Here is a 26,258-nt window from a genome sequence, read left to right on the forward strand (position 1 = left end):
AAGACCTCTAGGATTTGGAGGAGAGGTGCTCTGGAAATGCCATTTATGAAAACGTACGGGCCCTGTGATGTCTAGTGCAGGGAAATCTAAGGGACTGTGGCTGTGGTCTGAAAATACCGGAAGGGCAGCCTGCGAAGATGGCTGCGATCAGAACCAGATCCACATACATACACAGTGGAGGTACATTTCCAGCGTGGGAGTTTGCCTCGTTAGGGACAGAGCGTGCCGATTAAGGGTGTTGCCACAGTGAACAGTTGGCGCCGTGTGACTCCAGCATCCCCCCAATTCCGAGATTCCAAACAGAATTCCTAAACGGGGGCGACCGGGTGGCTCCGTCGGTTAAGCGTAGAGCTTCGGCTCAGGTCATGATCTTGCGGTGTAGGAGTTCGAGCCCCGCCTTGGGCTCTGTGCTGACAGCTGAGGGCCTGGAACCTGCTTTGGATTCCGTGTCTCCCTCTCTCTCAGCCCCTCCCCCACTCATGATGTCTCTTTCTCTGAAAAAGAAACAAACAAACCAAAAAAAGAACTCTTCCTAAACGTAACCCGCATAAGCCCTTGCTGCATGGCTTTAGGGTGCCCGTGGCCCAGGCAGAAACCACTTCTGCAGCCTCTCCTGTTGCCTGGGATCCTCCTGGAGCGTCCAACTCCGCAGCTTCCGGGCCAGGCAACCTGGCAGTTGCCCCTAAGGACTGGTTCCCACGGGGTGGTGCCATCTACAGCCTTCAAACTAGTGATGGTCAAAAATGGTAGGTGAAAACCGTCTTATCTTTGTGAAACAAGATCACCGTATGTGCACTCTGCTGTCTTTCAGGCTATTCTCATGGATCACAACTGCCCCATTAAGACAAAGATGTACACCCAGAATAACATCCAGTCGTATCCGATAGGTGAGGATGAAGAATCCGAAAGTGACTGAGATCCTCAAAAGTCGTCAAAGTATTTACTTGTACAAAACAGTGTTACCAGTGAAATGACTTCTCCAGAACTTAGTCTCACCATCGCCCCTGGCGAAAGCCAAACAACCAAAGGTTATTCATTCTTCTCCGTGGTTGTGATCAATTGCCAACAGCCTTATAAAGAAAAAGCAGCTTTTCTAGGGGTTTGTATAAATAGTGTTGAAAACTTTATTTTATGTATTTGATTTTATTCAATATTATACAATATATTTTGACGAAATATAGTGTAAATCTATAAATATTTGAATCCAAATCAAATATAATTTTTAAAAAACTTACATTCATAAACACTTGGGCAAAAGAATCGTATATTTTTTCTGAATATTGGTAATGGGTGTTTAAAATTAAAGCACACATTATCTCCGAGACACTTCCAACACTGAGAAACCAGAAGGAAGTCTGAAAAACAGAATCAAATAAGACAGCATATTACGTAGTGACGCTGCGTGTGGTTAACTTGTAATTACTATCAACATATTTATGAGTTAAAAGCTAGTTATCTCAAATGCAGAGGACAGGAACTTGAGTCCGTCATTTTATGGACTTACCCATAAATCGTAGCTGGCGTTAGTTTTCTGTGTAACCATCTACCTGGAAACAGATGGTTTCAAATTACATGTTTACAAGTCACGTGGCTGGCAGCAGGCACTAGAGCCAGAAGGAGAAAACTAGAAAATAGTTCAAAAGCGGAGAAAAGCACCCAAAGTATAGTTGTAGAACTAGCTTTCCCTTTAAGATATATACTGGATTGTCTTACTGGATGAAAGAAAAGTGAGGGTAGAGATCCCTTATACAGACAAGATTAAGCAGGATAGCTATATTAACGTCTCGTTCAAGTTTTAGACATTTAAAAGGCTAATCGCTGCTATGATGTGAAAAAATCAGACCATGTACCTTTGACCTGCTAAGAGGCCATCCAAGTGTTTTCTAGGTATCTGTTAAATTTTCAACTGTAACTATTATTTTTTAGACTTCTGAAAGTTGTTCAAATCGACAAATTTTAAAGGAAGATGGAGGAAAGAAATCTTGAATCACATTAGGGAAAACAGGTTAAAAAAAAAAAAAAAGTGGTCAGGACACATCCCCTTTCAAAGACAGAAAAACCCCAAACATCTAGAAAGGCGTATGTATTCTCGTATCTAGTGTTGTGCGACGTGGTTTTTCTAAGCATGACAACATTGATGTGCCTTTTCAACAGCAAATACTGTGTTAATAGTATCGTCAGTTGACATCAGGTTTTGTAGATGTGATTGGAGTGCGCGGATAGTGTAGAATGTCGCAAATACTTGTGAACTCTGTAGCTCTGTGACCAGAAATTACCTAATGTCTGTTCTTTGTTAAGCTAATACTGTGTTTCTGTTAACTTGGACAAGGAGCCAAGAACTTGAGAACGAGGACTCCTCAACCTCAACCTTGTAATTCTCTAGAAGTAGCTAATCCGGTTTCCATTTGCTTTAGGAAGCTTTTCTGTGGGGTTTTGAATGATTTGAAATCTGGTTTTCAAGGGCAGCGATGGAAGCAAATGAACTTCACATACTTGCCTTGGGCAACTTAAAACAAATCTGTGACTCTGTAAAGATGGATGGGGAAGCGCTCTCCTACGGTTGTTTTCTCCCTTGGGGGACCCCCTTGGGGAACGTGCTACGGGTTGATTCTCTTAGAGGGTTTGTGGCTCTCCCTGACCACAATGCTTTATTCCAATTTTATTCTTGCCTCTAAGGCTTCAGTCTCTTCAAGAATGACCGGCAGAGGCATGCCCACTGTTGATCTCGAGAGAGAAGACAAAAGATACGGGAGTTTTTCAAAACCGTTTTAGCAGCAAAGGTATCCATTATATCTGAGGGGGTAAAATTGCAAGGTCTTTTATAGGACTGATATCCTGGGGTTAGCAAAACTATGAAGTGACGCTTTTTTTTTTTCTTCTTTTAATGTGTGTATCAGAACAAAGAACATACAGCTCCCTGAACGTTTGATTTTTTTGAGCAGAGGTGGGTTATGTTTGTACCTGGCAAACAGATACAAAACCACTAATGAGGTAGCGAAGAATACTCAGTTCTTTCGACTGCTAAGTGTATGTGCCTGTTTTAGCTCGTTTCCTTAATAAATCTTCTGAACACTACTGTGCCTGTGTGTGTTTCTTTATAAACCAGACGTTATAGCTGGAATAAAATACATTTTAAGGTATTGTCTTGACTGTGAATACCTAATTAAGAACTATTCTTCTCTGCTTACAGGCATCAGGTAAAATTCACTCCAGGTTAGTCTGAAACCCTACTTTTTGGCTCTGGAAACAAAATTTGCTTTCAACTGAAATCTGTAACCAGTCACATAATATCATTGTGGAAAAGCCCAGTAAGTTATCCCTGCATTTCTAAGGTTAGATTGTTTTCCTGACTGCTGTGAACAAGTACATCTGATGAAAGTAAATATATCACGCAGCTCTTTTGCATAGTGATAATTCACAGCATAATTCTGATTCCCAAATAATGCTAACACGTTGTTCAGCTTGTCTAACCTAATCCTCCATCTAAATATCAGAAATGCAGAAAACAGTCTAATTCCTAATAGGGTTAAGAAAAAAAACAAAACCACCACCGGAATTTAATGCTTTTAGGCTGATTTCAAACTAGCAATTTTGTTCAGCAAGAGAGGACTTTGTGAAGACCTTGTTTGCATGGCCGAATTCTACCCGGCGATGATTCCAGAGATGTAGCCAATCCCCTCGTTCAGAGGTTAGCAAATGAAGATATTCTTGTTTTCTGTGGTAGTTCTTTTTATTATTTTTTAGCTATTGATAACATAGCATGGCAGCAAGATTACATCAGGAATGTAATAGAATACAATTATTTCAGAAGCCTTACCCCTCACTACCCCTAGGCTGCTTGTAGTGACCCCCCCCTCCCCTGCACTCAAGTACAGCCGTGATGCCACTACCTCAGTAGATATAAAAATATTGCACTACATTAAAGGTAGATTTTACAAATATAATCAGCAGCATTACCGAGCTTTTCGTAATTGTGGTTCTACAGAGTTAAATACTTTTGAAACAGGAGATTTTTAGGAAACCAAGACTTTGCGTTATTCCTGCAGCTCTTTTCAAACGCACCAGCTTCAGCAGCATGCCTGGCTGTCACTAAAGCTTCTGTGGTGTCATCTGTCCATCAACACCAGCCACTTACAGACACTGACCTTCCAGGTTATCACCGGTAAGTTATTTCTTTATAAAAGTTGGTTATTACGTTGGGCACACTGTTTCAAGCATATGTTACAGAACCATTTTTAGCTTTCAGAGAAGTTGGTGTATAAAGACTTCTACAGCAGCGTTCATTTAAAATGCAAGCATGCTTAACTAAACAAAACGGGCTACACAGACTTTTGTTCTATAAACTTGGCCAATAAACGTATTTCCTACTATTTCACTTCATAAAAAAACAGCAAGAATGAGAACTGGCCATTGATTCTAAAAGTGGAATAACATTTCTACCCTCAAACATGTTTCTGTGCTCCGTAAGAGTCGTACTCTTTTTGAATAGCTTTATACTGTTCGGAACACTTTTGCCGTTCTGTTCTCCTCACGATGATCCTGTGAGGTAAAGTACCGTCTGTTCCTACTTCGGAGCGGGGGAGACTGGCACACAACACTCTTGTGCTTAGTTCACTCGTGGCCAGTGGAAGAGTCTGAACTTAAACTTTCATCTGGAGTCCTAGGCTGGAGACCTGGACCAGAACCCTTACTAATTTACTATGCCATCGAAACTGTCCCATCTGGATTCAAAATTATGTCAGTTTCTATGGATCAATTATCAGAGTAGTTCCCCACGGAAGGAAAATAGACCTATAAAAGGCCAGAACTTCTATGGTATAACCAATAGTGGCCACGCGTTAGTGGGGTCTACACGACGGACCGAGTATCCAAATAGATCCTTGTCATCAGAGAACGGACCCCAAGTCCTATGTACTGTACTGTTAATTTTTGTTTTCATTTTTTAAACGAATGAAGATAGCACTGCAGAAGCACCCCGAGGAATCACTACTCCTTTAACCTGCAGCAGGTCAGAGAAGCGATAAATCAATCTATCTTGCGTGATTCCTCTCCTTCACAACATCCTCCCGCACGAAAAGGTTTCTAAAACAAAACAGCCAAAGTCCGTTATCAACACGGTCATTTTAAGAACAGGCCTCTGAAACTTCATCCTTGACATGCTCTATTTCCCATGGGAGAACTAAAGATGGAAAAAAAAAATCAAAAATGTTCAGAACTTCCATTTAAAAGATTAGACTTCAAAATCCTACCAGTTACTGTTTTTTAGTGATCTTGTCTAAAAAATTCTTGCCCAACTGCATTCTTTATTCCCTATTACGTTTTGTTTTGCAATGCAACCTCTTCAAATTAATAACTATATTCTCACTAAAACTGCACAAAAACTAGAAAAAAATTCACAGAATAGAAAGCAAGCAATATATGTAATTTTTTTTTCTTTTTTTAATACTAAATCAGTGTAACTGACTAAAGCCACAGCATCGGCTTTTGTTACATTTGGCAAAAACAACCCCCCCTCCCGCCCCCCAAGCCCCAAAACAACAAAAATCTCGAGCAAGTGGAGATGATAAGCTTCCTAACACAAAGATTCAAAACCTGTTCCCTCAGTGATTGCCGTTGTCAATCTGGGCAGCAAACTCGTTAGAACCGTGATGGAAATGAAAACAGTTCAAGAATTTGGACAGTATCCTACATAACACTAATTCAGAAACTAAGATGAAGAAAAATAACACGAGACATCACACGTACATAAACATGAAAAGTTAGCTTACATAATTACATAATTAGAAAAAGTTAAAAATAAATTAGTAAAAATAAATTCCCAGTATAAACCCAAAAAAGCATAGCTATAAATGCAATCCGAAACAACCATTTTAGTGAGCTGGTCATGTTTTCGCTGGAAAACCACCTTTTTCACTCTTGTTCCTACGCAAGCAAATGACTGTGGAGCAGTGGGCCGAAGTGCTTTGTAAGAGGGTTTAAAACGTGGTTTATCTGTGGTACTTTAGATGCGACTTTTCCCCAATCGCTTGAGAGTATTTAAGCAGGCTGTCTGTTAAACAGACTCGGATGGGCCAAACAAGCCCTCTGATAGGCTGCTGAATGGCTGGGAGTCGATCAGCTGGGTTATTTCATTATCAAGATCTTCTTCTGTATCATCTGTGTACTTGCTTATTTTTTTGGAGGGCTGGTCTAAAGACAGACTTTCTAAAGATTCCAGATCTTCAATGCCTGCTCTGTAGTGGATCATGAGAAGCGTCAGGGCTTGTAGTCTTTCACCTGATTTCGCCAGAGCGGCAGAAAGAAGTGATTTTTTCCTTGTATCGGTTGTTTCCTTTTCTTCTCTAACAAGGGAATTATTGTGTTCCAGCTCCTGGTCAATTTCATTCTGCAGTTTATCCAGCATGAACTCAAGTTTCTGGATCCTCTCCTCCGTAGGCAAACCCCTGTACAGATCGCGGCCGATTTCTTTAACTGCAATGAAAACGCTGTCGTCCAGACCACCCTCCTTTCTCACCAACTTGATTCCTGTGTTGTTTCCCCGTTTAGAAGGACTGTTCGGACCACACACCTCTGTGTCGCTGCCTTCGTTGTCTGAGGTGTTGGGTGTGTGTTTTGGTGAAGGCTCCACCAGCTCAGTTCCCGGTTCGGAAAGGCGAGTTTTAGAGACCTGGCGCAGATTTAGCAAACGGGAGCTCGTGTTGATAATATGTCTTGTCAAACCTGTCGTTTTGTTGACTGACTTGCTAGCTTCAGCATCGACACGAGGAGGCAGGCCTAAGAAGCCTTCCTGTCCTTCCAGCCTGAGGTTTTTCAGGGTCCGGTCTATCCGCCTATCAGCTGCTCCGCAGAGAGGAGTCTCGGCTAGACACTTTTCCTGACATTTTTTATGGCAGACGTAAGCACAGAACATACACTGGGAGGCAGCTTTAGTCCACACTTTTTTCTTACAGTAATCACACCAAGTCGGGTTCTGGAACTGAGTATCCTGGAAACTGTGTTTGTTTTCTGTCAAGCCCATCTGTCCAACGAGATGCTCCTCTTTGGGTAGGGCGGGAACCTCTTCGATCAAATGGAGGTCTTTCTCTTTCTCTAAGGTAGGGACTACAGGGTGGTCTGGCTCGCCTTCTTTCAAGTATTTGAAGTGAATAGTAACGTCACCAAAGCAAAACTTGTCATTGAATCCCTTCTGCACACTCAGACTGCGCAGGGCGGTTCTCGTGACCATCGCCTTAGGTGAGGGGGCTTCCAGTCGGAACTTTGAAAAGTATTCCATGTTTGATGTCGCCAGGCATCCTAGAGCCACGTCTTCGAGTTTCAAGCTAACGTGCCCCAGACAGATAAGACCCCCTAACTTGAAGGGATCCCTGCACCACAGGGCAACGTTCAAGTACCTGTGGCAGGCTTCTATGTCAAAGAGACAGGTCGCTCTGCTTCTGGTCCATTTTCCTAGCTTATTTCGGTAAGGGATTTCTGACGATTCCCATGTCCGGGGGTCATCTGCACTGTCCTTGGGAGGGCAGGAACTTTCTGATGGAAAATCTCTCACCACGTCCTGCTTTGCTAAAAACTGCTTCGATGCAGCCGCGTCTTCCGTGTGATCTGTAGTTTTTGCTTGCTTCTCAGCAGGTTTATCTGCAGGAGGAGGAGGCAGCACCTTTTCTGGCTTTTCAGCGGGCACATCTGGTTCTGTCTGACTCGGGGCGTCGGCAGAAGGCAAAGGGACTTTCACCTGTGGTCGCGGTGGGACGGGTGGTTTGAAAGTGGATCCTTGGGTGGGTTTTGACACTTGCGTCGGGTCTGTTACCTCAGGAGCTTTTAGGGCTGAGGGTTTATTTCCTTCTTTGCATGGAGGTTTTGGTGGGGGTGGGTGACTTCCTACAGCTAGTTTACGGTTTAAAACCGGTGATATCGTTCCAAGGGGTTTAACAGAAAGTGTTGTTGGAGTACGTTTGGGACTGTGACTTAATGACGGTGCCTCATCTTTGAGCTCAGTTTGTGCTCGGACATCACCTGCCAGGTCTTCAAATTCAGAGTCCAAATCTCTGTTCTCAGCATCCGCTGCCAAGGCAGGTGTCTCCTCCTCATAGTTCGGTGGGCATGAGGCCGACAGGAAGTGTTCCTCCAGCTGTCCGAAATGATCCTGCAGGGCCGCGCCCTGGCCGCTCTGGCCGACGGGCCTTTCGTAATACACCAGGACCCGGTCGCCGGCCTGCTTGATCAGCTTCAACACTTGCAGGGTAGAGGTGATTTTCACACCTGTTGAAAGATTTTAAAAGGGAAAATATGTAAATCACTGCAAGGAAAATCACCTAACTCTGCTGAAGCGAACTGCCATCAGTTCAGGATTCTGGAAAAGCAATACGTAACTGTGCCGCACGACCAAATTCTGAGACCAACGCTTGAAGTAAATTTAGCAAAAATACTTTATCATGAAAAAGCGGGCCCTTTCACATATTTTTATTAACCCTACCCATCAAACTAAGCTTTTTGTCAGGACCAGAAAGAACAGGGAAGGCACAAATTGCTTTAAAGTTAAACAAGCTGGTTACCATCTGCATCAATAGTATCAGCTTAAATTTTCCTTTTATTGGGTTCTAATAGGTGCCGCATTAACAGTTTGGAATTCAAAAGGTACAGAAAGACTTAGAGTGAAAAATCTCCCTTTTGCCTCGATTTTGCAACCATACTGTCCCATCCCTGAGACCATCAAAGCTAGTAGCTTCTCTAGTCTTCTCATCTAGGTCATCTTTAAGGCTCTCTGTTTCCCGCCCTCTTCCCACCCTGCCCCAAACAGTACTTACCCAAGCTACCCCTTTCTGTAGGACTTAGAAAAGGGGAGAAGGGATCCTTGCTTTCCAAAGGTCTTAGGGCCACCCTAAATACATCAGAGTAACATCACCCCATCTAACAACCTGACCACAGAGTTCCTCAACCTAGATCCTCTCCTACATCAGCTGCCCAGGCAAGACCATGCTTTAGACCTGGTTATCGCTTGGAATTTTCCACACAGCGGTCTTTGACTTGCAGTTAGTCCCTACCCACAATCTCCTCTTTCCCACCTCTTGCAATCCTGTCTGCTAACTGAATGTTTTGAGGTGCTTTCCAGGCCCAGTCATTTCTCCTTTGCTCTCCTGATTCAGCTGGTCTCCTGACACCAGGAGACCAGCTTTTCTCCCCGGTACTAGTCTCAAGAGTTCACTGAGGTTCCCGTCAAGATTTCGGATTCTTTGGCCCTGCCCCTTTCCTCTTCTGTCACCTGGTGTTCTGAGCCAGCTTGCCAGCTCCATCTCCCGAGCACCAGCCAGCCCCCCCGAGCCCCCCGCCAAGATCTTTTATTTGGTAGGTGGCCTGTCCTTATTTCCTGAAGAGATCAACAAGCAGCCACGTTTTCTCGCTCCCATTTTTACTAAGAACCCATCTGTGAGGACGGATCAGACTTGCACTCTGGACCCTGCTCCCCATCTCCTTCAGAACTTTGCTCCAGCAGCTATCCTGGCTCGTAGTTTTCTTTTCCTTTTCCTTTAAAACTTTTTTTGGGGCGCCTGGGTGGCTCAGGTCATGATCTCACGGCTCGTGGGTTCGAGCCCCGCGTCGGGCTCTGTGCTGACAGCTCTGAGCCCGGAGCCTGCTTCGGGTTCTGTGTCTCCCTCCCTCTCTGCTCCTCCCCCAACTCGTGTTCCGTCTCTCCCTCAAAAATAAACGTTAAAAAAATAAAACCTTTTTCTTGGTTTTCCCAATTCAGTTCTGACCATCTCTGCTTTCTTTTTCTCCACCTGTATCTGCTCCTTGTACGCAAACGTCCTCATGGTTTCGTCTGACACAGTTCCCTTCCTTCTCGCTGTTTTCCTGGATCACGTTCACCTCAGTGGTTTCTCGGGTTGCTCTCCCCTCTTCTTCACTCTAGTCCTACATCCCTCACTACTTCTGGAGATCAGCCCCTGGATGTTGACTGACATGACAACTGCAGCATAGTTAAAAGCCCTCTATGACGTTCTCATTCTCCTGTCTTATGGGAATCAACCTGCCACCCTCCCCATTAACCCAATTTGCACCCCACAGACCTTTTTTTTTTTTTAATGTTTATTTATTTTTGGGACAGAGAGAGACAGAGCAAGAACGGGGGAGGGGCAGAGAGAGAGGGAGACACAGAATCGGAAGCAGGCTCCAGGCTCCGAGCCATCAGCCCAGAGCCCGACGCGGGGCTTGAACTCACGAACCGCGAGATTGTGACCTGAGCCGAAGTCGGACGCTCAACCGACTGAGCCACCCAGGTGCCCCAAGACCTTCCCTGTCTTAATCACCAAACATAGTGCTCCCCAGTTTTCCTAAAGCTTTGGCTCAAAAATCTTTAGCATATGAACTCATCCACTGAAACCCAAAGTTTTCTAATGTGGCTCTTCATGATTCATCCAGGCTGCTCTTTCCCTCTAACCACACTAAGTTCCAGCCAAATTGTAGTCGGAAATGAAATACAGGTCCACCTGGTGAACTGCAGTAGGGAAAACTTCAATCTAAACTTGTTCTTTGTGACTTAACACCTGCCCTCATCTCTGCCCCAACCACCGGGACCTTTGTGGAGACAACCACTGTTCCTCCAGGACTAATTGGCCAAATCTGGATTCCTTTTCTTTTGCTATGTTTCAAATATACACAAAAGCAGAGAAAAAAGAAAAACAGAGAAACAAGAAAAATGAACTCCGTCATCATACTTCAAATATAATAAGCATTTTGCCAATCTTATTTCAGCTACGCCAATCCCATTACTAAATATTTAAAAAAATTATATACCCATATAAGCAAAGTATCACTATAAACCATAAATGTGTATTATACCTGCCCCTTACCTCAGTAAATATTTTGTTTTTACAAATGTTAGCTATAAAGGCTGACCTCTATTTTTCACTCTGTATACATTTATATTGCTTGGATTTATTTATTTTTGATAATATTTACTACGTATATAACTGAAAACCTTTCATAAAAGGACATAGAGGAAAAAAAATATATATCCTGTAGGTAAAACCAGAACAAGTATGTGTGGATATAAAAAAATTCTACTGAATTATAGTTTTTAGCTGAGGGAGAATAAGCTGCTGTGTTTCTGTTAAACAACTATTTAACAGAGGAGGCCTGTTTTATGGCTTTGCTATCCTAAGTGCCGATGACCCAGCAGTGGCATCTGGGGACTTGTTAGAAATGCAGAATCTTGGGGCCCCCTCCAGGTCCACTGAAGCAGAATCCGTATTTTAAAACCATGTCTGGGTGACTGGAATACACAAGAAGGTTGAGAAGTGCTGTTTACGACATGATCAGAGGATCTCCATGTGAAAACACTGACTTAGTTGGGCTTCTAGGTGTGCAACTAAATGATTTTCATTATTTTACTGTCATGATGGATTTGAATCAAAGGCAGAGTTGCGTTGACATGTAACTAAGAAAAACTTGCTTTAGGAACTGATCTACCTTGTTTATTATCTTAGCTGTCAGAGAAAGATACCACATTGTCTTTAGAAGCTCAGCTGTGACCAACCACGTGTTTAAGAAATCTCCTGACAAGCCTAGAATGGGGCGGCGGTAGGGGAGAGGTACTACAAAGGTCGGAAAAGGTTTGGACTTTTTCCCCGTTGGTCTGTACAGTGAATCCTACTACTTATTCATAAATGTGTATTATATATGTATTATATAAATAGCCAAATAATCTGCCTATCAACAGAGTTTATGCAGTGACCAGTCCAACTGACAAGAAGGCATGCAGGTGACACATTCTTCCCCCAGCAATAGTGATTTAGGCTGTACTCTAATGCAGCACATTAACAAATGGCTGGCCATGGCTGGCCCATCAGGGACAAAATAGAGCCATCAATATGGGGCCATAGGATAGTTCAAGTGTGCCCTCTTGGACAAGGAATATTAGTCTCTCTCCTGTTCATTATCTAGTCCTAATGATGAGGGTTATAGTGCTAATACTGTCAGTCTTAGCCCTACAGTAGTTAAGGTGGAAATGATACAGAAGTAATTGTTGACCTGCCCTTTCTTTCATATTCAATAAACGTTAGAGGAGTAGAAGGTGGGAAAGAAAGGAAAATTAGAGAAGTTTACAGATGAGTGGTCTAAAGATGAAGTCTTTCAAAGATTTATACACTAGGACTAAAATGTATAATTAGGACTAAAATGTCGTATGTGCTCCCTTCAGATTTTTATGAATAAAGTCCTTCTCTTTCCAATATAAAAGTAACAGGCTCATAGAATGAAGATAGGGAAACCTCCCACATTTGCTAATTTCTCTATGAATGTAAAGTGTGTTGCATATCAGCACAGTTACCTCCAATAGCAATGAGTCGGTCTCCCCGTTGAAGGTCTGCGAGTGCAGCAGGTGAGTTTGGGGCCACAGTCTCAATTATGACATGCCCAGCATACCCGTCAGTTGACTGGACAAGACGAAGCGTAAGTCCGACACTCTGTAAATTCCCCTTTATTAATTCAACCTTTGATAAAGAGAAAAAAATGAAAACAGTCAATGAGCTCATGGAAGGGGAGTGAGAAAACATTAACCCACACCTAACGATACCATCCAGAACTGCTACCTATGTTGTACTTAATCTTAATAAAAAATTGAGATCCCGTTGTGAATGTAACTCTAAATCTTGTGTTTTTAAAAATTTTTTTAAAGTAGGCTCCATACCCAGTGTGGGGCTCGAACTGATGACCCTGAGATCAAGAGTCATATGCTCCACCAACTGAGCCAGCCAGGCGCCTCTAAATCTTGTTGTGAAACATAATGGGAAATATCTTCTATGTCATTAGATGTTTTTATGATGTATTGTTAAATTATCTTTGGGAGGGCAAAAGAAAAGAGTTTACATTTGTTTTATTAAGAGGTATCTTATTAATGAGATATCCTTTTCTAACTCATCAAGGTCATTTTGTTTTCTAAACAAAGGTCACCCAATTTATCAGTGTGTCCCAGATTCACATTATCTGTGAACTAAAAAGACAGCACCACATGTTATCTATCCTCATTCAAATTACTGATTAAAAAAAAAAAATTGAACGCCGCATCCTTTCAAGATGACAAGAATTCAATCTGTGTTTATTAAATTACAAATCAGTCTAACTGTATTGTCATTTAGCCTGTGTTTCTCAGTTCTGGTCTTCAAGATATCTCATGAGGGTCTTTGCCAAAGAACCTGCTGATATCCAAATATAACACTGTCTGTATTGCTTTAATAAATAAATTCCACTTAAAAGCTAGAAATTTAATTCTCCTACCTAATGGTGTTGGCCAATAAGAGAGACCTTACTGGAACTGTTTGGGTTTTTTGGTTTGTTTGTTTATTTTTGAGAGAGTGAGTGCAAGCAGAGGAGGGGCAGAGACAGAGGAGGATAGAGGATCCGGGGCAGGCTCTGTGCTAACAGTGGACAGCCCTCTGCACGGCTTGAACTCCTGAAACTCATGAACCGCGAGATCCTGACCTGAGCCGAAGCTGGACGCTTAACCAATTGAGCCACCCAGGCGTCCCTGGAAATTGTTTTTTAATATGGATGTTAACAGATTTTGCAGAGTTGCTTTTAGATTAAGGAGAATCTTAATCACATTATCCTCAAGAACTGGGAAATGAAGTCAAGTTTTTGATTATCTAAAGGTTTACAAAAAACAACCCTTCCAAAAAACGTATGTATTAGAATCTCCAAAAAACATTTGTCCAACCAATTTTTGCCTTATGATATAGTAAATAATTACCTTATAATGTTAATAGTGTTTTTTCACTTAAGCCCTTAAGAATGCATTCTTTCAAATCCACAAACATAAATATATTCTTAATATACAGAGTGCCAAAACTAAAACTTACGATGTAATTTTTTTTTCTAATATCAGAAAGTTAACAGTACCAAATGGGCAAGAAACTAAATTGTAGGAGTCTGAGAACTGTAAATTTTAAAAACTATCACTTGGAACGGTTTTTTTTTTTTTTTTTTGTAATTTACTCTTTGTTCTTAACATGGAACTTAAGGTTGATTTAAACAGCCAGGAATCAACCAATATAATTTAACATATTAAGAAAACAAAGGAGAAAACCATATAAATAATTCAACAGGATTATTTATAAATAATAAAACAAACCAAAAAAAAAACCAAAAAAAAAAAAAAAACCCAAACAAAAACCCCCCCCCAACATCCACTCATGATAAAAGTCCTGAACTAGAAAAGCAAGGGAACTCTTAAACCTGATTGTGGGCACCTACAAAAAAATCTGCAAGTAACGTAATACTGAAGGTTTTCTACCTAAGAACAGGAACAAAGAAGGATTTCTGCTCGTATTATACCAGAGGATACAGGCAAGGTGATAACATAAGGAAAGGCATAAAGATTGGAAAGAAGAAAGAAATGGTCTTTATTTGCAGATAACATGATCTTATACATGAGTAATCCCAAGAAATCTACAAAACAACTATTAGAACTAATAAGTGAAATTAGGTCACAGACTACAATGTCAATATAGAAAAGACAAATGAGTGTCTATTAGTAACAAACAATTAGAAAATAAAAAAAATAGGCCAAATTTGTTTACAATAGCATAAAATATATTTAGGGTTAAATTTAATGAAAGGTGTGCAGGACTTGTATACTAAAAACTATAAAACATTGCAAAGGAAAATGAAAGAAGACCAAAATAAATGGAGAAAGATACCACATTCACAAACTGCAAAACTCATTAGTGTTAAGATGCCAATTCTTCCCAAATTTATCTACAGATTCAAATGGAAATCTCTACAGGCCTTTGGAAAGGCAAAGTCAAAGAGAGGTAAAGGACCTAAATTAACCAAACCCATCCTTAAATAGAATACACTCTCTGATTTCAAGGCTTACTACATACAGCACACGACACAGATAAATCTCAAAGATGTGGAGTGAAAGGAGTCAAACCCCAAAAAACCATATGCTCTTATGATTGAATTTGTATGAAATTGTAGGGAAGGCAAAAGTATAGTGACAGAAAGCAAATTAGTACTTGTCAAGGACTGGGGACTGGAGACTGCAGACTGAAGGCCTACAGTAGCACAAATAAAATTTTCAAGGTAATGGGGATATTCTACATCTTGATTAGGGTGGAGGTTATATGACTGCATACAATGACCAAAATTCACCAACTGTATACCTGGTGAATTTACTGCATTTAAAGTACACCTTAATAAAGCTGTTAAAAATAAAGCAGAAACGAATAAAACCAATATACCATTTTTGTCTTAAGATACTTATATGTCTTTTTAAATATATTATTAGATTACTGATAATTCATTCGGATAGCCCTTAGTTTTCCAATTTACTTAATTTAATAAGAACAACTTGGGATGAATATAGATGGTCCTAAAGTCAATCAGGAAGGAGAGCAACATTTAGATAGTTTTTCCATTTAACTTACGTCAATCAAATGAATACTGACTCTTAAGTACAGATAGCTGGAAATACTACATTCTAGATACAAGATTAAACCAGACATAAATGTAAGAAGCAAGAACAAAATGTGTCTGGAAAAAAAAACACTTAAAAATGTAACTCGGGGCGCCTGGGTGGCTCAGCTGGTTAAGCGTCCAACTTCGGCTCAGGTCATGATGAGTTTAAGCCCTGAGTCAGGTTCTGTGCTGACAGCTCAGAGCCTGGAGCCTGCTTCAGATTCTGTGTCTCCCTCTCTCTCTCTCTGCCCCTTCCCCACTCATGGTCGGTCTCTCTCTCTCTCTCTCTCTCTCTCTCTCAAAAATAAACATTAAAAAAAAAAAGTAACCCAAATTTTAGTTTTATGTACTGTTATATCAAAAAAGAATATGAATAAACTTTTAATTTTTATCAAATACATGCATATGGTTAAAAAAATCAAATACACAAAATAACTTCTACCAAAATGCAACAGTCCTCTCTTTCCAAGCCCCTCACTCCCACACCACAGCAACCACCTTCCAACTCTTTTAGTTGTTTAGGGATTACTTTTTGTTCTCTAGATAATACATCATTATTTCCTAATGTATCAAATTTTAGACAATCTGCTGACTTCTTCCTGTAACAGACAAGGATGCAGCCCCATATTCCTTCCCCCAAATTATAGTAGTGTTACATCATTTTTAGTTCTATGTAACCTCTTTATAATTTTAATCAGTATACTTCTATTTATTTCATCTTTCTGACATTAAGACTTCTATCTTTCTCCTCACCTCTCCTCTTTACACCTTCTACCTTCTAAAACTCTACCATCAACATTGAATAGCTATTATATTAATTTTCAAACTATAATTAAGCTATCAAGTTTGATTGTAAAAGCTAAAAATTAGTGGTATTTACAATTATTATCACAATATAAATATTGTTTATTGTAATGCTGAGCATTATCCCATTTTCTGTCTTGTATAGACTTTTTACCTGGGTTTTTTTTCTTTCAACAACACCGCTTTCACTTTAAATGTAGAATTTATGTTAAGTATGGCTTCTATGATTCGCTCTTAGATTCATCTATCCGTTTGTTTACAAATTATTTAATGCTCAGTTGAAGGGAAGTTTTTCTTTTTTTAAGATTTTTTAATGTTTATTTATTTTGAGAGGGGGGGAGGGAGAGGGGGAGAGAGAGAGAAAGAGAGAGAGAGAGGGAGGGAGGGAGGGAGGGAGGGAGGGGCAGAGGGAGAGGGAGAGAGAAGTCTGACAGTGGTTTAATTCCTGGTTCCGATTTGTCTCTAAGGCAGAGCTGCTCTCCTGCTAAAATCTAAGCAGGGCTTAACCCACAAAACCACGAACAGTGGCCCTCACACCTGCCTGTGGCACCCATGCAACACCACGGTATCCCCAGACCGAGCACCTCTTTTTTGCTTCAGCTAGTTGTAGTAGGCATCGGTTCCAAACCAGTTCTAGCTTACCAGGCACTGTGTTAGAGACTATCATAGACAATATCTCATTAAACTCAAAGTGCTGTATCTGTTAACCTGGAAAGCTACAAATACATCATAAAAGTAGGAAATAGTGTTTTCTCTGTGGCTTAGCCTGTGTCAATCGGCCTGAATTTTGTTAAAACCAAAAAAGTAGATTTCATCTGGAGTAGAGATATTATTTCTCATATTTTTTGAATTATATACAAAAATAAGTGTATCAACTGTCAAGAACTGCCGATGCATACTAACCAAAGAGCAATTACATGAGCTGAATCACAAGTCAATACACACGAGATTGCAGAGAGCCTGCATTTAACTTTACCAATAATGTCAAGACACAGGTTAAAAAATGCTAGCTGTGTGTGCATCTATCTTGTGGAGAGCCATTTAGTAAAAACACCAAGATAGCCTTGAAGAGCTCTCATACTCTGACATCCTTCTAGCCTTCCTTGGACCCAACTGGGATGCTGTATTTTCACCTGAGGGGATAACAACATATTGATTTTTTAATCCCTTCCTAACATGCACATAATTTCATACAATAGCTAAGAAGAAGATATATTTTAATAACATATCAATATAGCTCGTTTACAAACTGTTCTCTCTTACACAAGCTTTCAACATTGAGCAAAAAAACCAAAAAAAAACCAAAACAAAAAAACCCCCCAAAAACAGAAGCACAAGAAAGAGGATCTCTAAGTGAAAGACCCTAATTTACTGTGACCAGGTATATTTTTGGGTATTCTTTCAGCAAATAAATTTCCGAAAAAGACATCGTAGGAACTATTTCCCAGCTTTTTTAGTAGAGTAGCAAGCGGGGCAGGGGTGGGAGAAATGACACAACAATGAGCACACATATGGACACAATGGCAGTACGTAATGAAACTTCTGTCAGCAGGCTTTTAAATGCAAATGACCATTCTCAGTCTTCCTGGTCCATAATGTAACCAATACCTTTCCTATCAGAATTCTTCTCATATTACAATTTTAAAAGATGCTAATGGTCTTCACATTGGTGTATTCTATAACTCCTCTTTGCAAGATGAAACGCAAGTAACATTTCCAGGAAAATCGATGTTGACCTAAAAAAACCCCACATTTAACAAAACCTATAGCAAAGCTACTGAGAAAGAAAGGTAATGGGAAGAAACGTACCAACTGATTCACGTACTCATTCAAATGCTTAGGCACCTGGCCTAGACGTACAGCCCTGAACAACACAGATGAGCTTCCCTGGCCTCAAGGAGACAGAATAGGTAGGTATGAACAAATAATTACCATAATACATGTGTGATTTAACAGGAAGCACTTAACTAACATTCAGAGAGCAAGGAAGGCACTCCTAGAAAATTTAAGTTGACACTTGCAGGATTAGTAGTTTATCAGGCCGGGTCAGGACTGGAGGCAATGAATGTATGTAACAAGGAGAGCGGGGGGTCTGAAGGGAGGGGGGCAAGCCAGCAAGCATATTTGAAGAAACGAAAGTTTACTATTCCAATTCTTTGACAAGTTCAGTCTATGTAAAGAGGGAAAGAATCTTGGTTCATTCAACTGAAAGACCTTTCAAAAGAAAGAGGCATAATATCAATTCGACCACCAATTTTATGCCCAAGATACTCAAAGTCAACAAACGGAAACTATGGTTTAAGGAGCATTTGGATGAACTACTTAATACTATAATGTGACTACAGTCTTGAATATGAATAATATTTAATCCACACTGATCCACTCAAACCCCTTAAAAAAACACCCAGTTTCACGAATACCGGCCCAAAGAGGAAGGTTTTTTCCTGTAAAAAAAAAAAAAAAAAAAAATCTACAAAGTCAAATGTTTAAAAATGTTTCAAATTGCTTCAACGTTTATTTGCTGTAAAACAGACCATTCACAAAAAAAGTTTCATAAAGATCATATATTTGTAAACCATTCAGTAAGTGCTCTGCCTTTTTACAGGTCACTGATGTAGATGATCCAAATTTCCGAAGCTCAAGTACTCTGAACCTAAAACCCAAGGCCACAAAATGGCCGACAGAGTCTGAAGGAGTCTGAAAATCGAATTCTCCCAAGGATACGTTTCATTTACCAAACCAAAACGTGAATGCGGAGAAAGATGCACTTCGCAAGTTGCTAAACGAAGACTGAGGCTCTAAAAATGAAATCACACGGTTCTCGCTTTTCTCAGAGAAATCTGCCGTGGAGGTGAGCGACTGGCGCCATGACGGGTGGCTGTGAAAGAGGACGCCCACGTGTGACGGACAACGTGGTGAGAAGGACAGAAACAGGTCTGAGGCGGGCGACACAAGTGTTAGCCGCGAGCCTCCAGGCCGGCTCAGCCTCGCCGTGCTGCTCGCCCGGCTGCAGGGCCACGACCCGGCGGGAAAGCTCCGTGGACTACTTCCTCCCCACCTATCCCCGCAGGCTGAAACTTACTGCCCGAGTCTCCCCTCCTTCCCCTTCCCGTGCAGTGGGTAAGGCCCACCGAGGACCCAGGACCACAGGGTCTAACAAAGAAGGGCCACTCGACTCAATAGGGCTCTGTTCAGGCGGCCAGAGCAGAAGCGGCCCGCTTCGGGCGGCGATGGTCTGAAACAACAGAAGAGCTTCCTGCAGGAGCCTTCTTTTTTGAGAAGCATGGCGATGGGAGACAGCTAGGGGACAAAAGGCATCTGACTCTACAAGAGGAAGCCTTTGAAGAAGGAGCCGTCTACACGGTGCGGTTCCCATCATGAAACGCTCTTTGGAAGGGCCTTTTCTCCTCACTGCCGCACTCCACTGCTGCTGCGTTGATCTGCAGTGGTTTTGCTGCCCACAGTTTTTAAAAATGGAAAACACACTCTTTCGACTGTGAGTTTCCGCAGACTGGCCCAGGGCCTCCACAGCACAGCTTACGTGGGATACTCCACATTTCTGTCAACACCCCTACCCTGTCTTCCTCTGTCTACACCTTTTCTGCACCAGGCCAGCTCTCCGGCTTCCCCCGCTTCCTCACAGGTTACGGAGATTTGACCTGCTTTCTGGCCCGGCTTCCTCATTCCTATTACCCCAGAAAGCGCACGATTCTTCTTGAAGGGCCCTCGTGTACCCTCTTGGGTACACATCCCAAGCAGGGACAGAATTAGAATAACAAGTACAGAGATGCTAAAAACAATTAGCTTATACACTGAAGTTTTTGAAATTACATGCCTGAAAGTAGAATTATTTGTTTACGCCAGCTGAATACCCTGGATATTCCGGGATTATTTAAATTTTAAAAATTGTTGTCAGAAACGCTTCTACTAATGCAGCAATAATTTCTGTCAGAAAGCCACTGGAGTTTACAAAATTTAAAGTCACCGTGTTTGAGACTATACTACAGATACTTTGGTCAGAGTAGCCCCAGCTCTCCATGCTAAGATTCTCAGAGGGTGACTAAAAATCCCCATTTTTGACGGGCCATTGTATAGATTACTTTTACGTAGCTTGCTCTGGGGGCTTGGCAATTGAATTCTGCGTTTCAGGGACCCAGACGGTTAGGATTATTGAAGATTTATCCCTAAACTCTGAATTACAATCGAAAGGTCAAGATTTTTAAAACCAGAACAACTTCTATATTAAGTCACTGAGCTGTTTGCGAGGGCAACTTCTGTACAACATGCTCAGCACAGAATGTGGCAGAGGTGTGACAGTCTGGTGGGTTCCCTGAACACCAGAGGTCAGGTTGGTTCGCTCACGCTTACAGGGCACGAATGACTTACACGGCTGGGGACCGACAGCTCACCCATCTGTCTCAACCGGAAGCAGCAACAACGCTATTGAAGATCGAGGGCCGGATTTTATATTTTCACCATCCATCACTTTAAAACACCGCCGACATAGCTGACGATCCTATCACATGGAGAAGCATCTGCTCACGTCACAGGCATTCTCCCTCCTCCTCCGCCTCTCTTCCTTTCCCTTCTCTTCCCTCAACACACAAACACACCTGAGCGTAAAGTAACACAAGTAACATCTGGCTCAATTCTGAAGTGACCGAGTTAGAGCTAGAGCACTATTACCCAATTTCTATTTATTAAGCACATTTCCGTAAGTTAGAATTCTGAGAAGTTAATAAAACAACTTCCAGATTCTAGAATGAAAATGGAAACATGGGGAAAAGAGGAGACAATACTGACTCTCTGAAGGGTCATTCTGTATCAATCCAACGTACTTTTTTTTTAATTTATTTTTTTTTAATGTTTATTTTTGAATGAGAGAGAGACGGAACATGAGCGGGGGTGGGGCAGAGAGAGGGAGACACAGAATCTGAAACAGGCTCCAGGCTCTGAGCTGTCAGCCCAGAGCCCGATGCGGAGCTCGAACCCACGGACCGCGAGATCGTGACCTGAGCCGAAGTCGGCCGCTTAACCGACTGATCCACCCAGGTGCCCCAACCCAACCTACTTTTAAGGACAGGCAGTTTTGACAACACAAGAAGATGCAAACTGAAATATTCCAGGGGACCCTCAACTACTGGATAACTGTGTGTGATGCTTCCAAAGACCCAACTAAATTCTCAGTCACCTTCTTTTCGGGTCTGCCACCATCTAACAGAAACGAGGAGATACCATATTTACCAGCTGTCTTTTCTGAAACTGTCTTGTCTGAGCAAAGAGGATTCACAATTTGTACATAATCGTACTGTCTTTTTCACAGGAGGTGTAAGAAGGAGACAGAAATATGGCAAATACCTTGCTTTTTATCTCTTGGCATTAAAATTACAATCCTCCCCCACAGAACTTTACCAAGACCTGTTGTTAAAGTCTAACTACTTCATAAATGTTTAAATTAGAACAGTTTTTAAACTCATCAGCCAGATAAATGAACAAGAATTTGTCAGGTAAAGAGAAGTACTGGTGCAGAAGTAAGTTTTCATGCTCCCTGTCCCAGATGATGACAACGATTATTTTTTTAAAAAGTTCTTAAAGGGGCATATTTGAATAGTACGGCAAATAAATCCTAAATTCTCTCGCTTGGATTTTTACATGTAAACAGTCGATCAGTAGAATGCCTCAACTCTCAGTAACCAGCCCGTAATGGTAGTCAACAAAACAAAACAAAACAAAACAAAACAAAACAAAACAAAACAGCATTGGAGTCAGCGCCTCCCCAGCGCTGGGACAGAGGCGAAATTCTTCGTCGAAGAAAAGCTGCAGTGTCTGGATGGCTTGTATTCAGCACTGGGTTTGAACTCGGGCTCTAACGTCTACTAGTTCTGTGAGCTCAGACAACTGATTTAGCCTCGGTGGGTCTCAAGGGCATAAAGGGGATACCAGTATCTACCACACCGGCTGTGGTCAAAATTAAATGAAACTACAGGAATAAAGGACTAGCACAATCCAGGCACTTCCATGATCTGTCCTCAGGTGGAAGAGGAAGACTCTTTTCTGGAGCAAAACTGCAAGTGAGGCCCCTCAATCTTCAAAACAGAAAGCCAGCTTGGCCACCTCTCTGATAACCTGGTCTCTAAAGCAACGAGATGATAAATCGGGACGGCATCCTTTGGTCATCTCATCTAAAAGACAACAAAGATCTAGAAATACGCTGAAAAAGTAAAGTCCATCATACAAATACAACTGACCAAAGAGATCTAAGGAACAAAAATTAAAAATGATCTTCTGCCTACGTTCAAAGGCTGTTAGGAAAGTAATAACATCCAAATGACTACCTTGCAAAACACTTAGGTTTCTTTTCTCTTTTAAATCTGACTGAAGTCTCCATTAATGAATGTTTTGATTCAAAACTAATTTAAATTTTATACAACCACTCCAGCAAAATAAAAACCTCTGAAAAGTCTGAGGTTATTATGGAAGCAACAGAATGGAACACTGTTGCCCTTTTAACTTTCTTTGCCAAATAGCTCTGATTCTGAATCACCAAGTCAAACCTCAGCTTCATAAGCTATCACTGTACTTCTGCAAGGGGGGTGGGGGTGGGGGGTGGAATTTACATCTTACTAAGGGAGTATTAGAGTCTCAGAGACATTTTTTTTTTTTTTACCCTTTTATCTTGAAATTTCAAACTTATGGTAAAGATGCAAAAATAGGACAAAGGGTTTCCATTTTATCCTGAATCCAGACTTCCCAACTGTTAACATTTTGCCACATTTGGTTCTCCCTCTCTCTGCATATTTTTTTTGAACCATCTGAAAGTAAGTTGCACACACAGTGCCTCCTTTACTCCCTAAATGTGTGTATTTCCTAATAAGCACATTTTATTAAAACCACAGCATGATTACCAAAGTCAGAAAATTAACATTGATAAAATACTATTATCTAATCTAAGGACTTTATTCTAGCTGGAATGCAATTTTTGAAATATGTGCCACTAGCCTTTTATTTTTGCAGTCTCTGACCAAAGAATTATTTAGATTAGGGTTCAGCGAACTGCAACCTGTGGACTGTTTTTTTTTTTTTTTTTAATATATGAAATTTATTGTCAAATTGGTTTCCATACAACACCCAGTGCTCATTCCAAAAGGTGTCTTCCTCAATACCCATCACCCACCCTCCCCTCCCTCCCACCCCCCATCAACCCTCAGTTTGTTCTCAGTTTTTAAGAGTCTCTTATGCTTTGGCTCTCTCCTACTCTAACCTCTTTTTGTGTTTTTTTTTTTCCTTCCCCTCCCCCATGGGTTTCTGTTAAGTTTTCTCAGGATCCACATAAGAGTGAAAACATATGGTATCTGTCTTTCTCTGTATGGCTTATTTCACTTAGCATCACACTCTCCAGTTCTGCGGACTGTTTTTAAAGAGGTTTTACTGGAGGGGTGCTGGGTGGCTCAGTTGGCTAAGGGTCTAACTCTGGATCTCGGCTCAGGTCATGATCTCAGGGTTTGAGCTGGAGCCCCATGTTGGGCTCTGTGCTGATAGCATGGAGCCTACTCGGGATTCTGTCTCTCTCTCTCCCTGCCCCCTTCCGGCCTGCACTCTCTCTCTCTCTCTCTCTCAAAAATAAATAAACTTAAAAGAATGGGTGTGTGTATTCGAATATACTTGCAGAGACATTATAGACTTCTTTACAACATAAAAAAACTGGAAAAGTCTACATGTTCATCAATAAGCAATTGGTTAAATAAATTTTGGCACACAGTGCAGTATCATGCAGAAATAAAAACAGTAACACACGTATATGGAAATAAAAATTGGCTCTCAGTATACTGTTAAGTAGAAAAGGAGGCAGGTTAGAAAATTTAAAGAAGGCAGGTTACATGATCTCCTTTTATTCTTAAAAAAGAAAAACCACAGACATAACCTGTGAATACAGTGTGTGTTTGTGTTTATAAAGGTTTTTTTTTTCCTTAATGTTTACTTATTTTTGAGAGAGAGAGCTAGAGCGAGGGGCAGAGAGGGGGACAGAGGATGTGGAAGCGGGCTCTGCGCTGACAGCGGTGAGCCCCATGTGGGGCTCAAACTCACGAAATGGGAGATCATGACCTGAGCCAAAACTGGCCATTCAACCGGCTGAGCCACCCATGCGCCTCGATAAAGTTCTCCTAAAAAGTTAACAGCAGTCTCCCTAGGTAGTGGGATTATGGTTGATTTTTGCAGTTTTCTTTATAGCTTTCTGAATGTTTTCTTATAGGGGCAAAAATATATAGCTCCTACCAATTTCCAAACATACCACTTTTATCTTATGGAAACTGCTGACTTTATTGTTAAATATGCATTTCCTCAAATTTTACAAATGAGTGTATCACACAGAAATTAAAATTCTACCTCATGACACCTACACTTCCTTATGCTCCACAGTTTCCCACTTAGGCTTATGTGACATTCTCAGTGTTGATCAGTTTATACTATATATGAATGAAAGATCATTCACACATCATTCATTTAGAAAATGAGCCATCTGTCCATATGCTACGAGTCACTTGATAACCTTTAGAGAAATATAATGAATTACCCAGAAGTAGTCTTATTTACAATGATTAATAAAACATTCTTATCTCTTCTAGTATAGAGCATACTGTTTATATATAAGCAACTTTCAAATATAACCACCTATTTGTCTAGTATGATTCAATATCAGTGTAAATTAACATGCTTACAAATGAGAAACACAGCTGTCCCAAAGCCACTTTGAACCAGTCATGTTCAGTATTTATGCGGAGAAATACACAGCACCTTATGGAAATATTAAAAAGACTGACTTCATAGGACATAGGAGTTAAGTGTGGTCATTGCTGTCCTTTCCCCTGGGCCCGTGTAAGATAAAAACTTCAACCTAGTTTTACTTTCAGCCTATACATTTTTAAAGTATCTTCAATTAGTAAATGACAGAACTTCACATTTATAGTAAAATACAAAAGTGAGTGCTAGAGATCTCAGTTTAGTCCCCTACACTACTACTCCTTAAATGTTCTAAAACTATATTATTAATTACAGACTATCTAGGCTTTTTTCTATGCTATGACATTCACACTCTTTAGTCCTAAGAAGTTCTTTTTTTTTTTTAATATTTTTATTAAAAAACGTTTTTAATTTTTTTTACATTTATTTTTGATAGAGACAGAGCACAGTGGGGGAGGGGCAGAGAGAGAGGGAGACACAGAATCCAAAGCAGGCTCCAGGCTCTGAGCTGTCAGCACAGAGCCCGACGCGGGGCTCAAACTCACAAACTGTGAGATCATGACCTGAGCCGAAGTCAGATGCTTAACTGACTGAGCCACCCAGACGCCCCCTAAAAAACTTTTTTTTTTTTTTTAACATTTATTTATTTTTGAGAGAGAGAGAGAGAGAGGAGAGAGAACGAGTGGGGAAGGGGCGGAGAGAGAGGGAGACAGAATCCGAAGCAGGCTCTAGGCTCTGAGCTGTCGGCAGAGCCTCATACAGGGCTCAAACCCACAAACTGCAAGATCATGACCTGAGTTGAAGTTGGATGCTTAACCGACTGAGCCACCCAGGTGCCCCTGATGTTTGTTTATTTTTGAGAGACAGAGAGAGACAGAACACAAGCAGTGGAGGGCAAGAGAGAGGGAGAGAGAATCCCAAGCAGGCTCTGTGCCGTCAGCCAGAGCCCAATATGGGGCTCAAACTCACACACCTCGAGATCAAGACCCGAGCTGAAACCAAGAATCAGAAGCTTAACCGACTGAGCCACCCTGTCGCCCTCAACTGGCTGATATTCTTAAAAAATCACTACTGGGCCCTTAAGTCTTAAACAAACAGACGCTACGCCATGACTGAAGAAGCTATTCCCTCATCCCTCATGAGCTATGTCCTCATCTTATTACATGAAGGATTTAAAAGGATATAGAAAATATCAGCACTAAAATTACAGCAGCAAAGCAGGTGGCATTTAGGTCAAATTCAATAACAGTTGCTATTATAGT

General features: G+C 41.2%; 2 protein-coding genes across 3 annotated transcripts in view; one reads left to right on the forward strand and one right to left on the reverse strand.

Moving 5' to 3' along the window:
• Positions 1–2,776, forward strand: part of SLC18A2 (solute carrier family 18 member A2) — a 38,810-nt gene extending 36,034 nt beyond the window's left edge. For both annotated transcript variants that reach the window (XM_042961264.1, XM_042961265.1), the window contains one exon: positions 812–2,776. In XM_042961264.1, coding sequence (XP_042817198.1) covers positions 812–916 — 105 coding nt within the window. In that variant the 3' untranslated portion in view covers positions 917–2,776. The remainder of the gene's footprint in view (positions 1–811) is intronic.
• Positions 2,777–3,926: 1,150 nt separating this feature from the next.
• The window catches only part of PDZD8 (PDZ domain containing 8), a 72,406-nt gene continuing 50,074 nt past the window's right edge, over positions 3,927–26,258 (reverse strand). The window contains exons 4-5 of the mRNA XM_042961263.1: positions 12,323–12,485; positions 3,927–8,256 (exon numbers count right to left, since the gene is read on the reverse strand). Coding sequence (XP_042817197.1) covers positions 6,053–8,256; positions 12,323–12,485 — 2,367 coding nt within the window. The 3' untranslated portion in view covers positions 3,927–6,052. The remainder of the gene's footprint in view (positions 8,257–12,322; positions 12,486–26,258) is intronic.

This window comes from Panthera tigris, chromosome D2 (genome assembly GCF_018350195.1).
Source record: "Panthera tigris isolate Pti1 chromosome D2, P.tigris_Pti1_mat1.1, whole genome shotgun sequence".
In the NCBI taxonomy this organism is placed as follows: domain Eukaryota; kingdom Metazoa; phylum Chordata; class Mammalia; order Carnivora; family Felidae; genus Panthera; species Panthera tigris.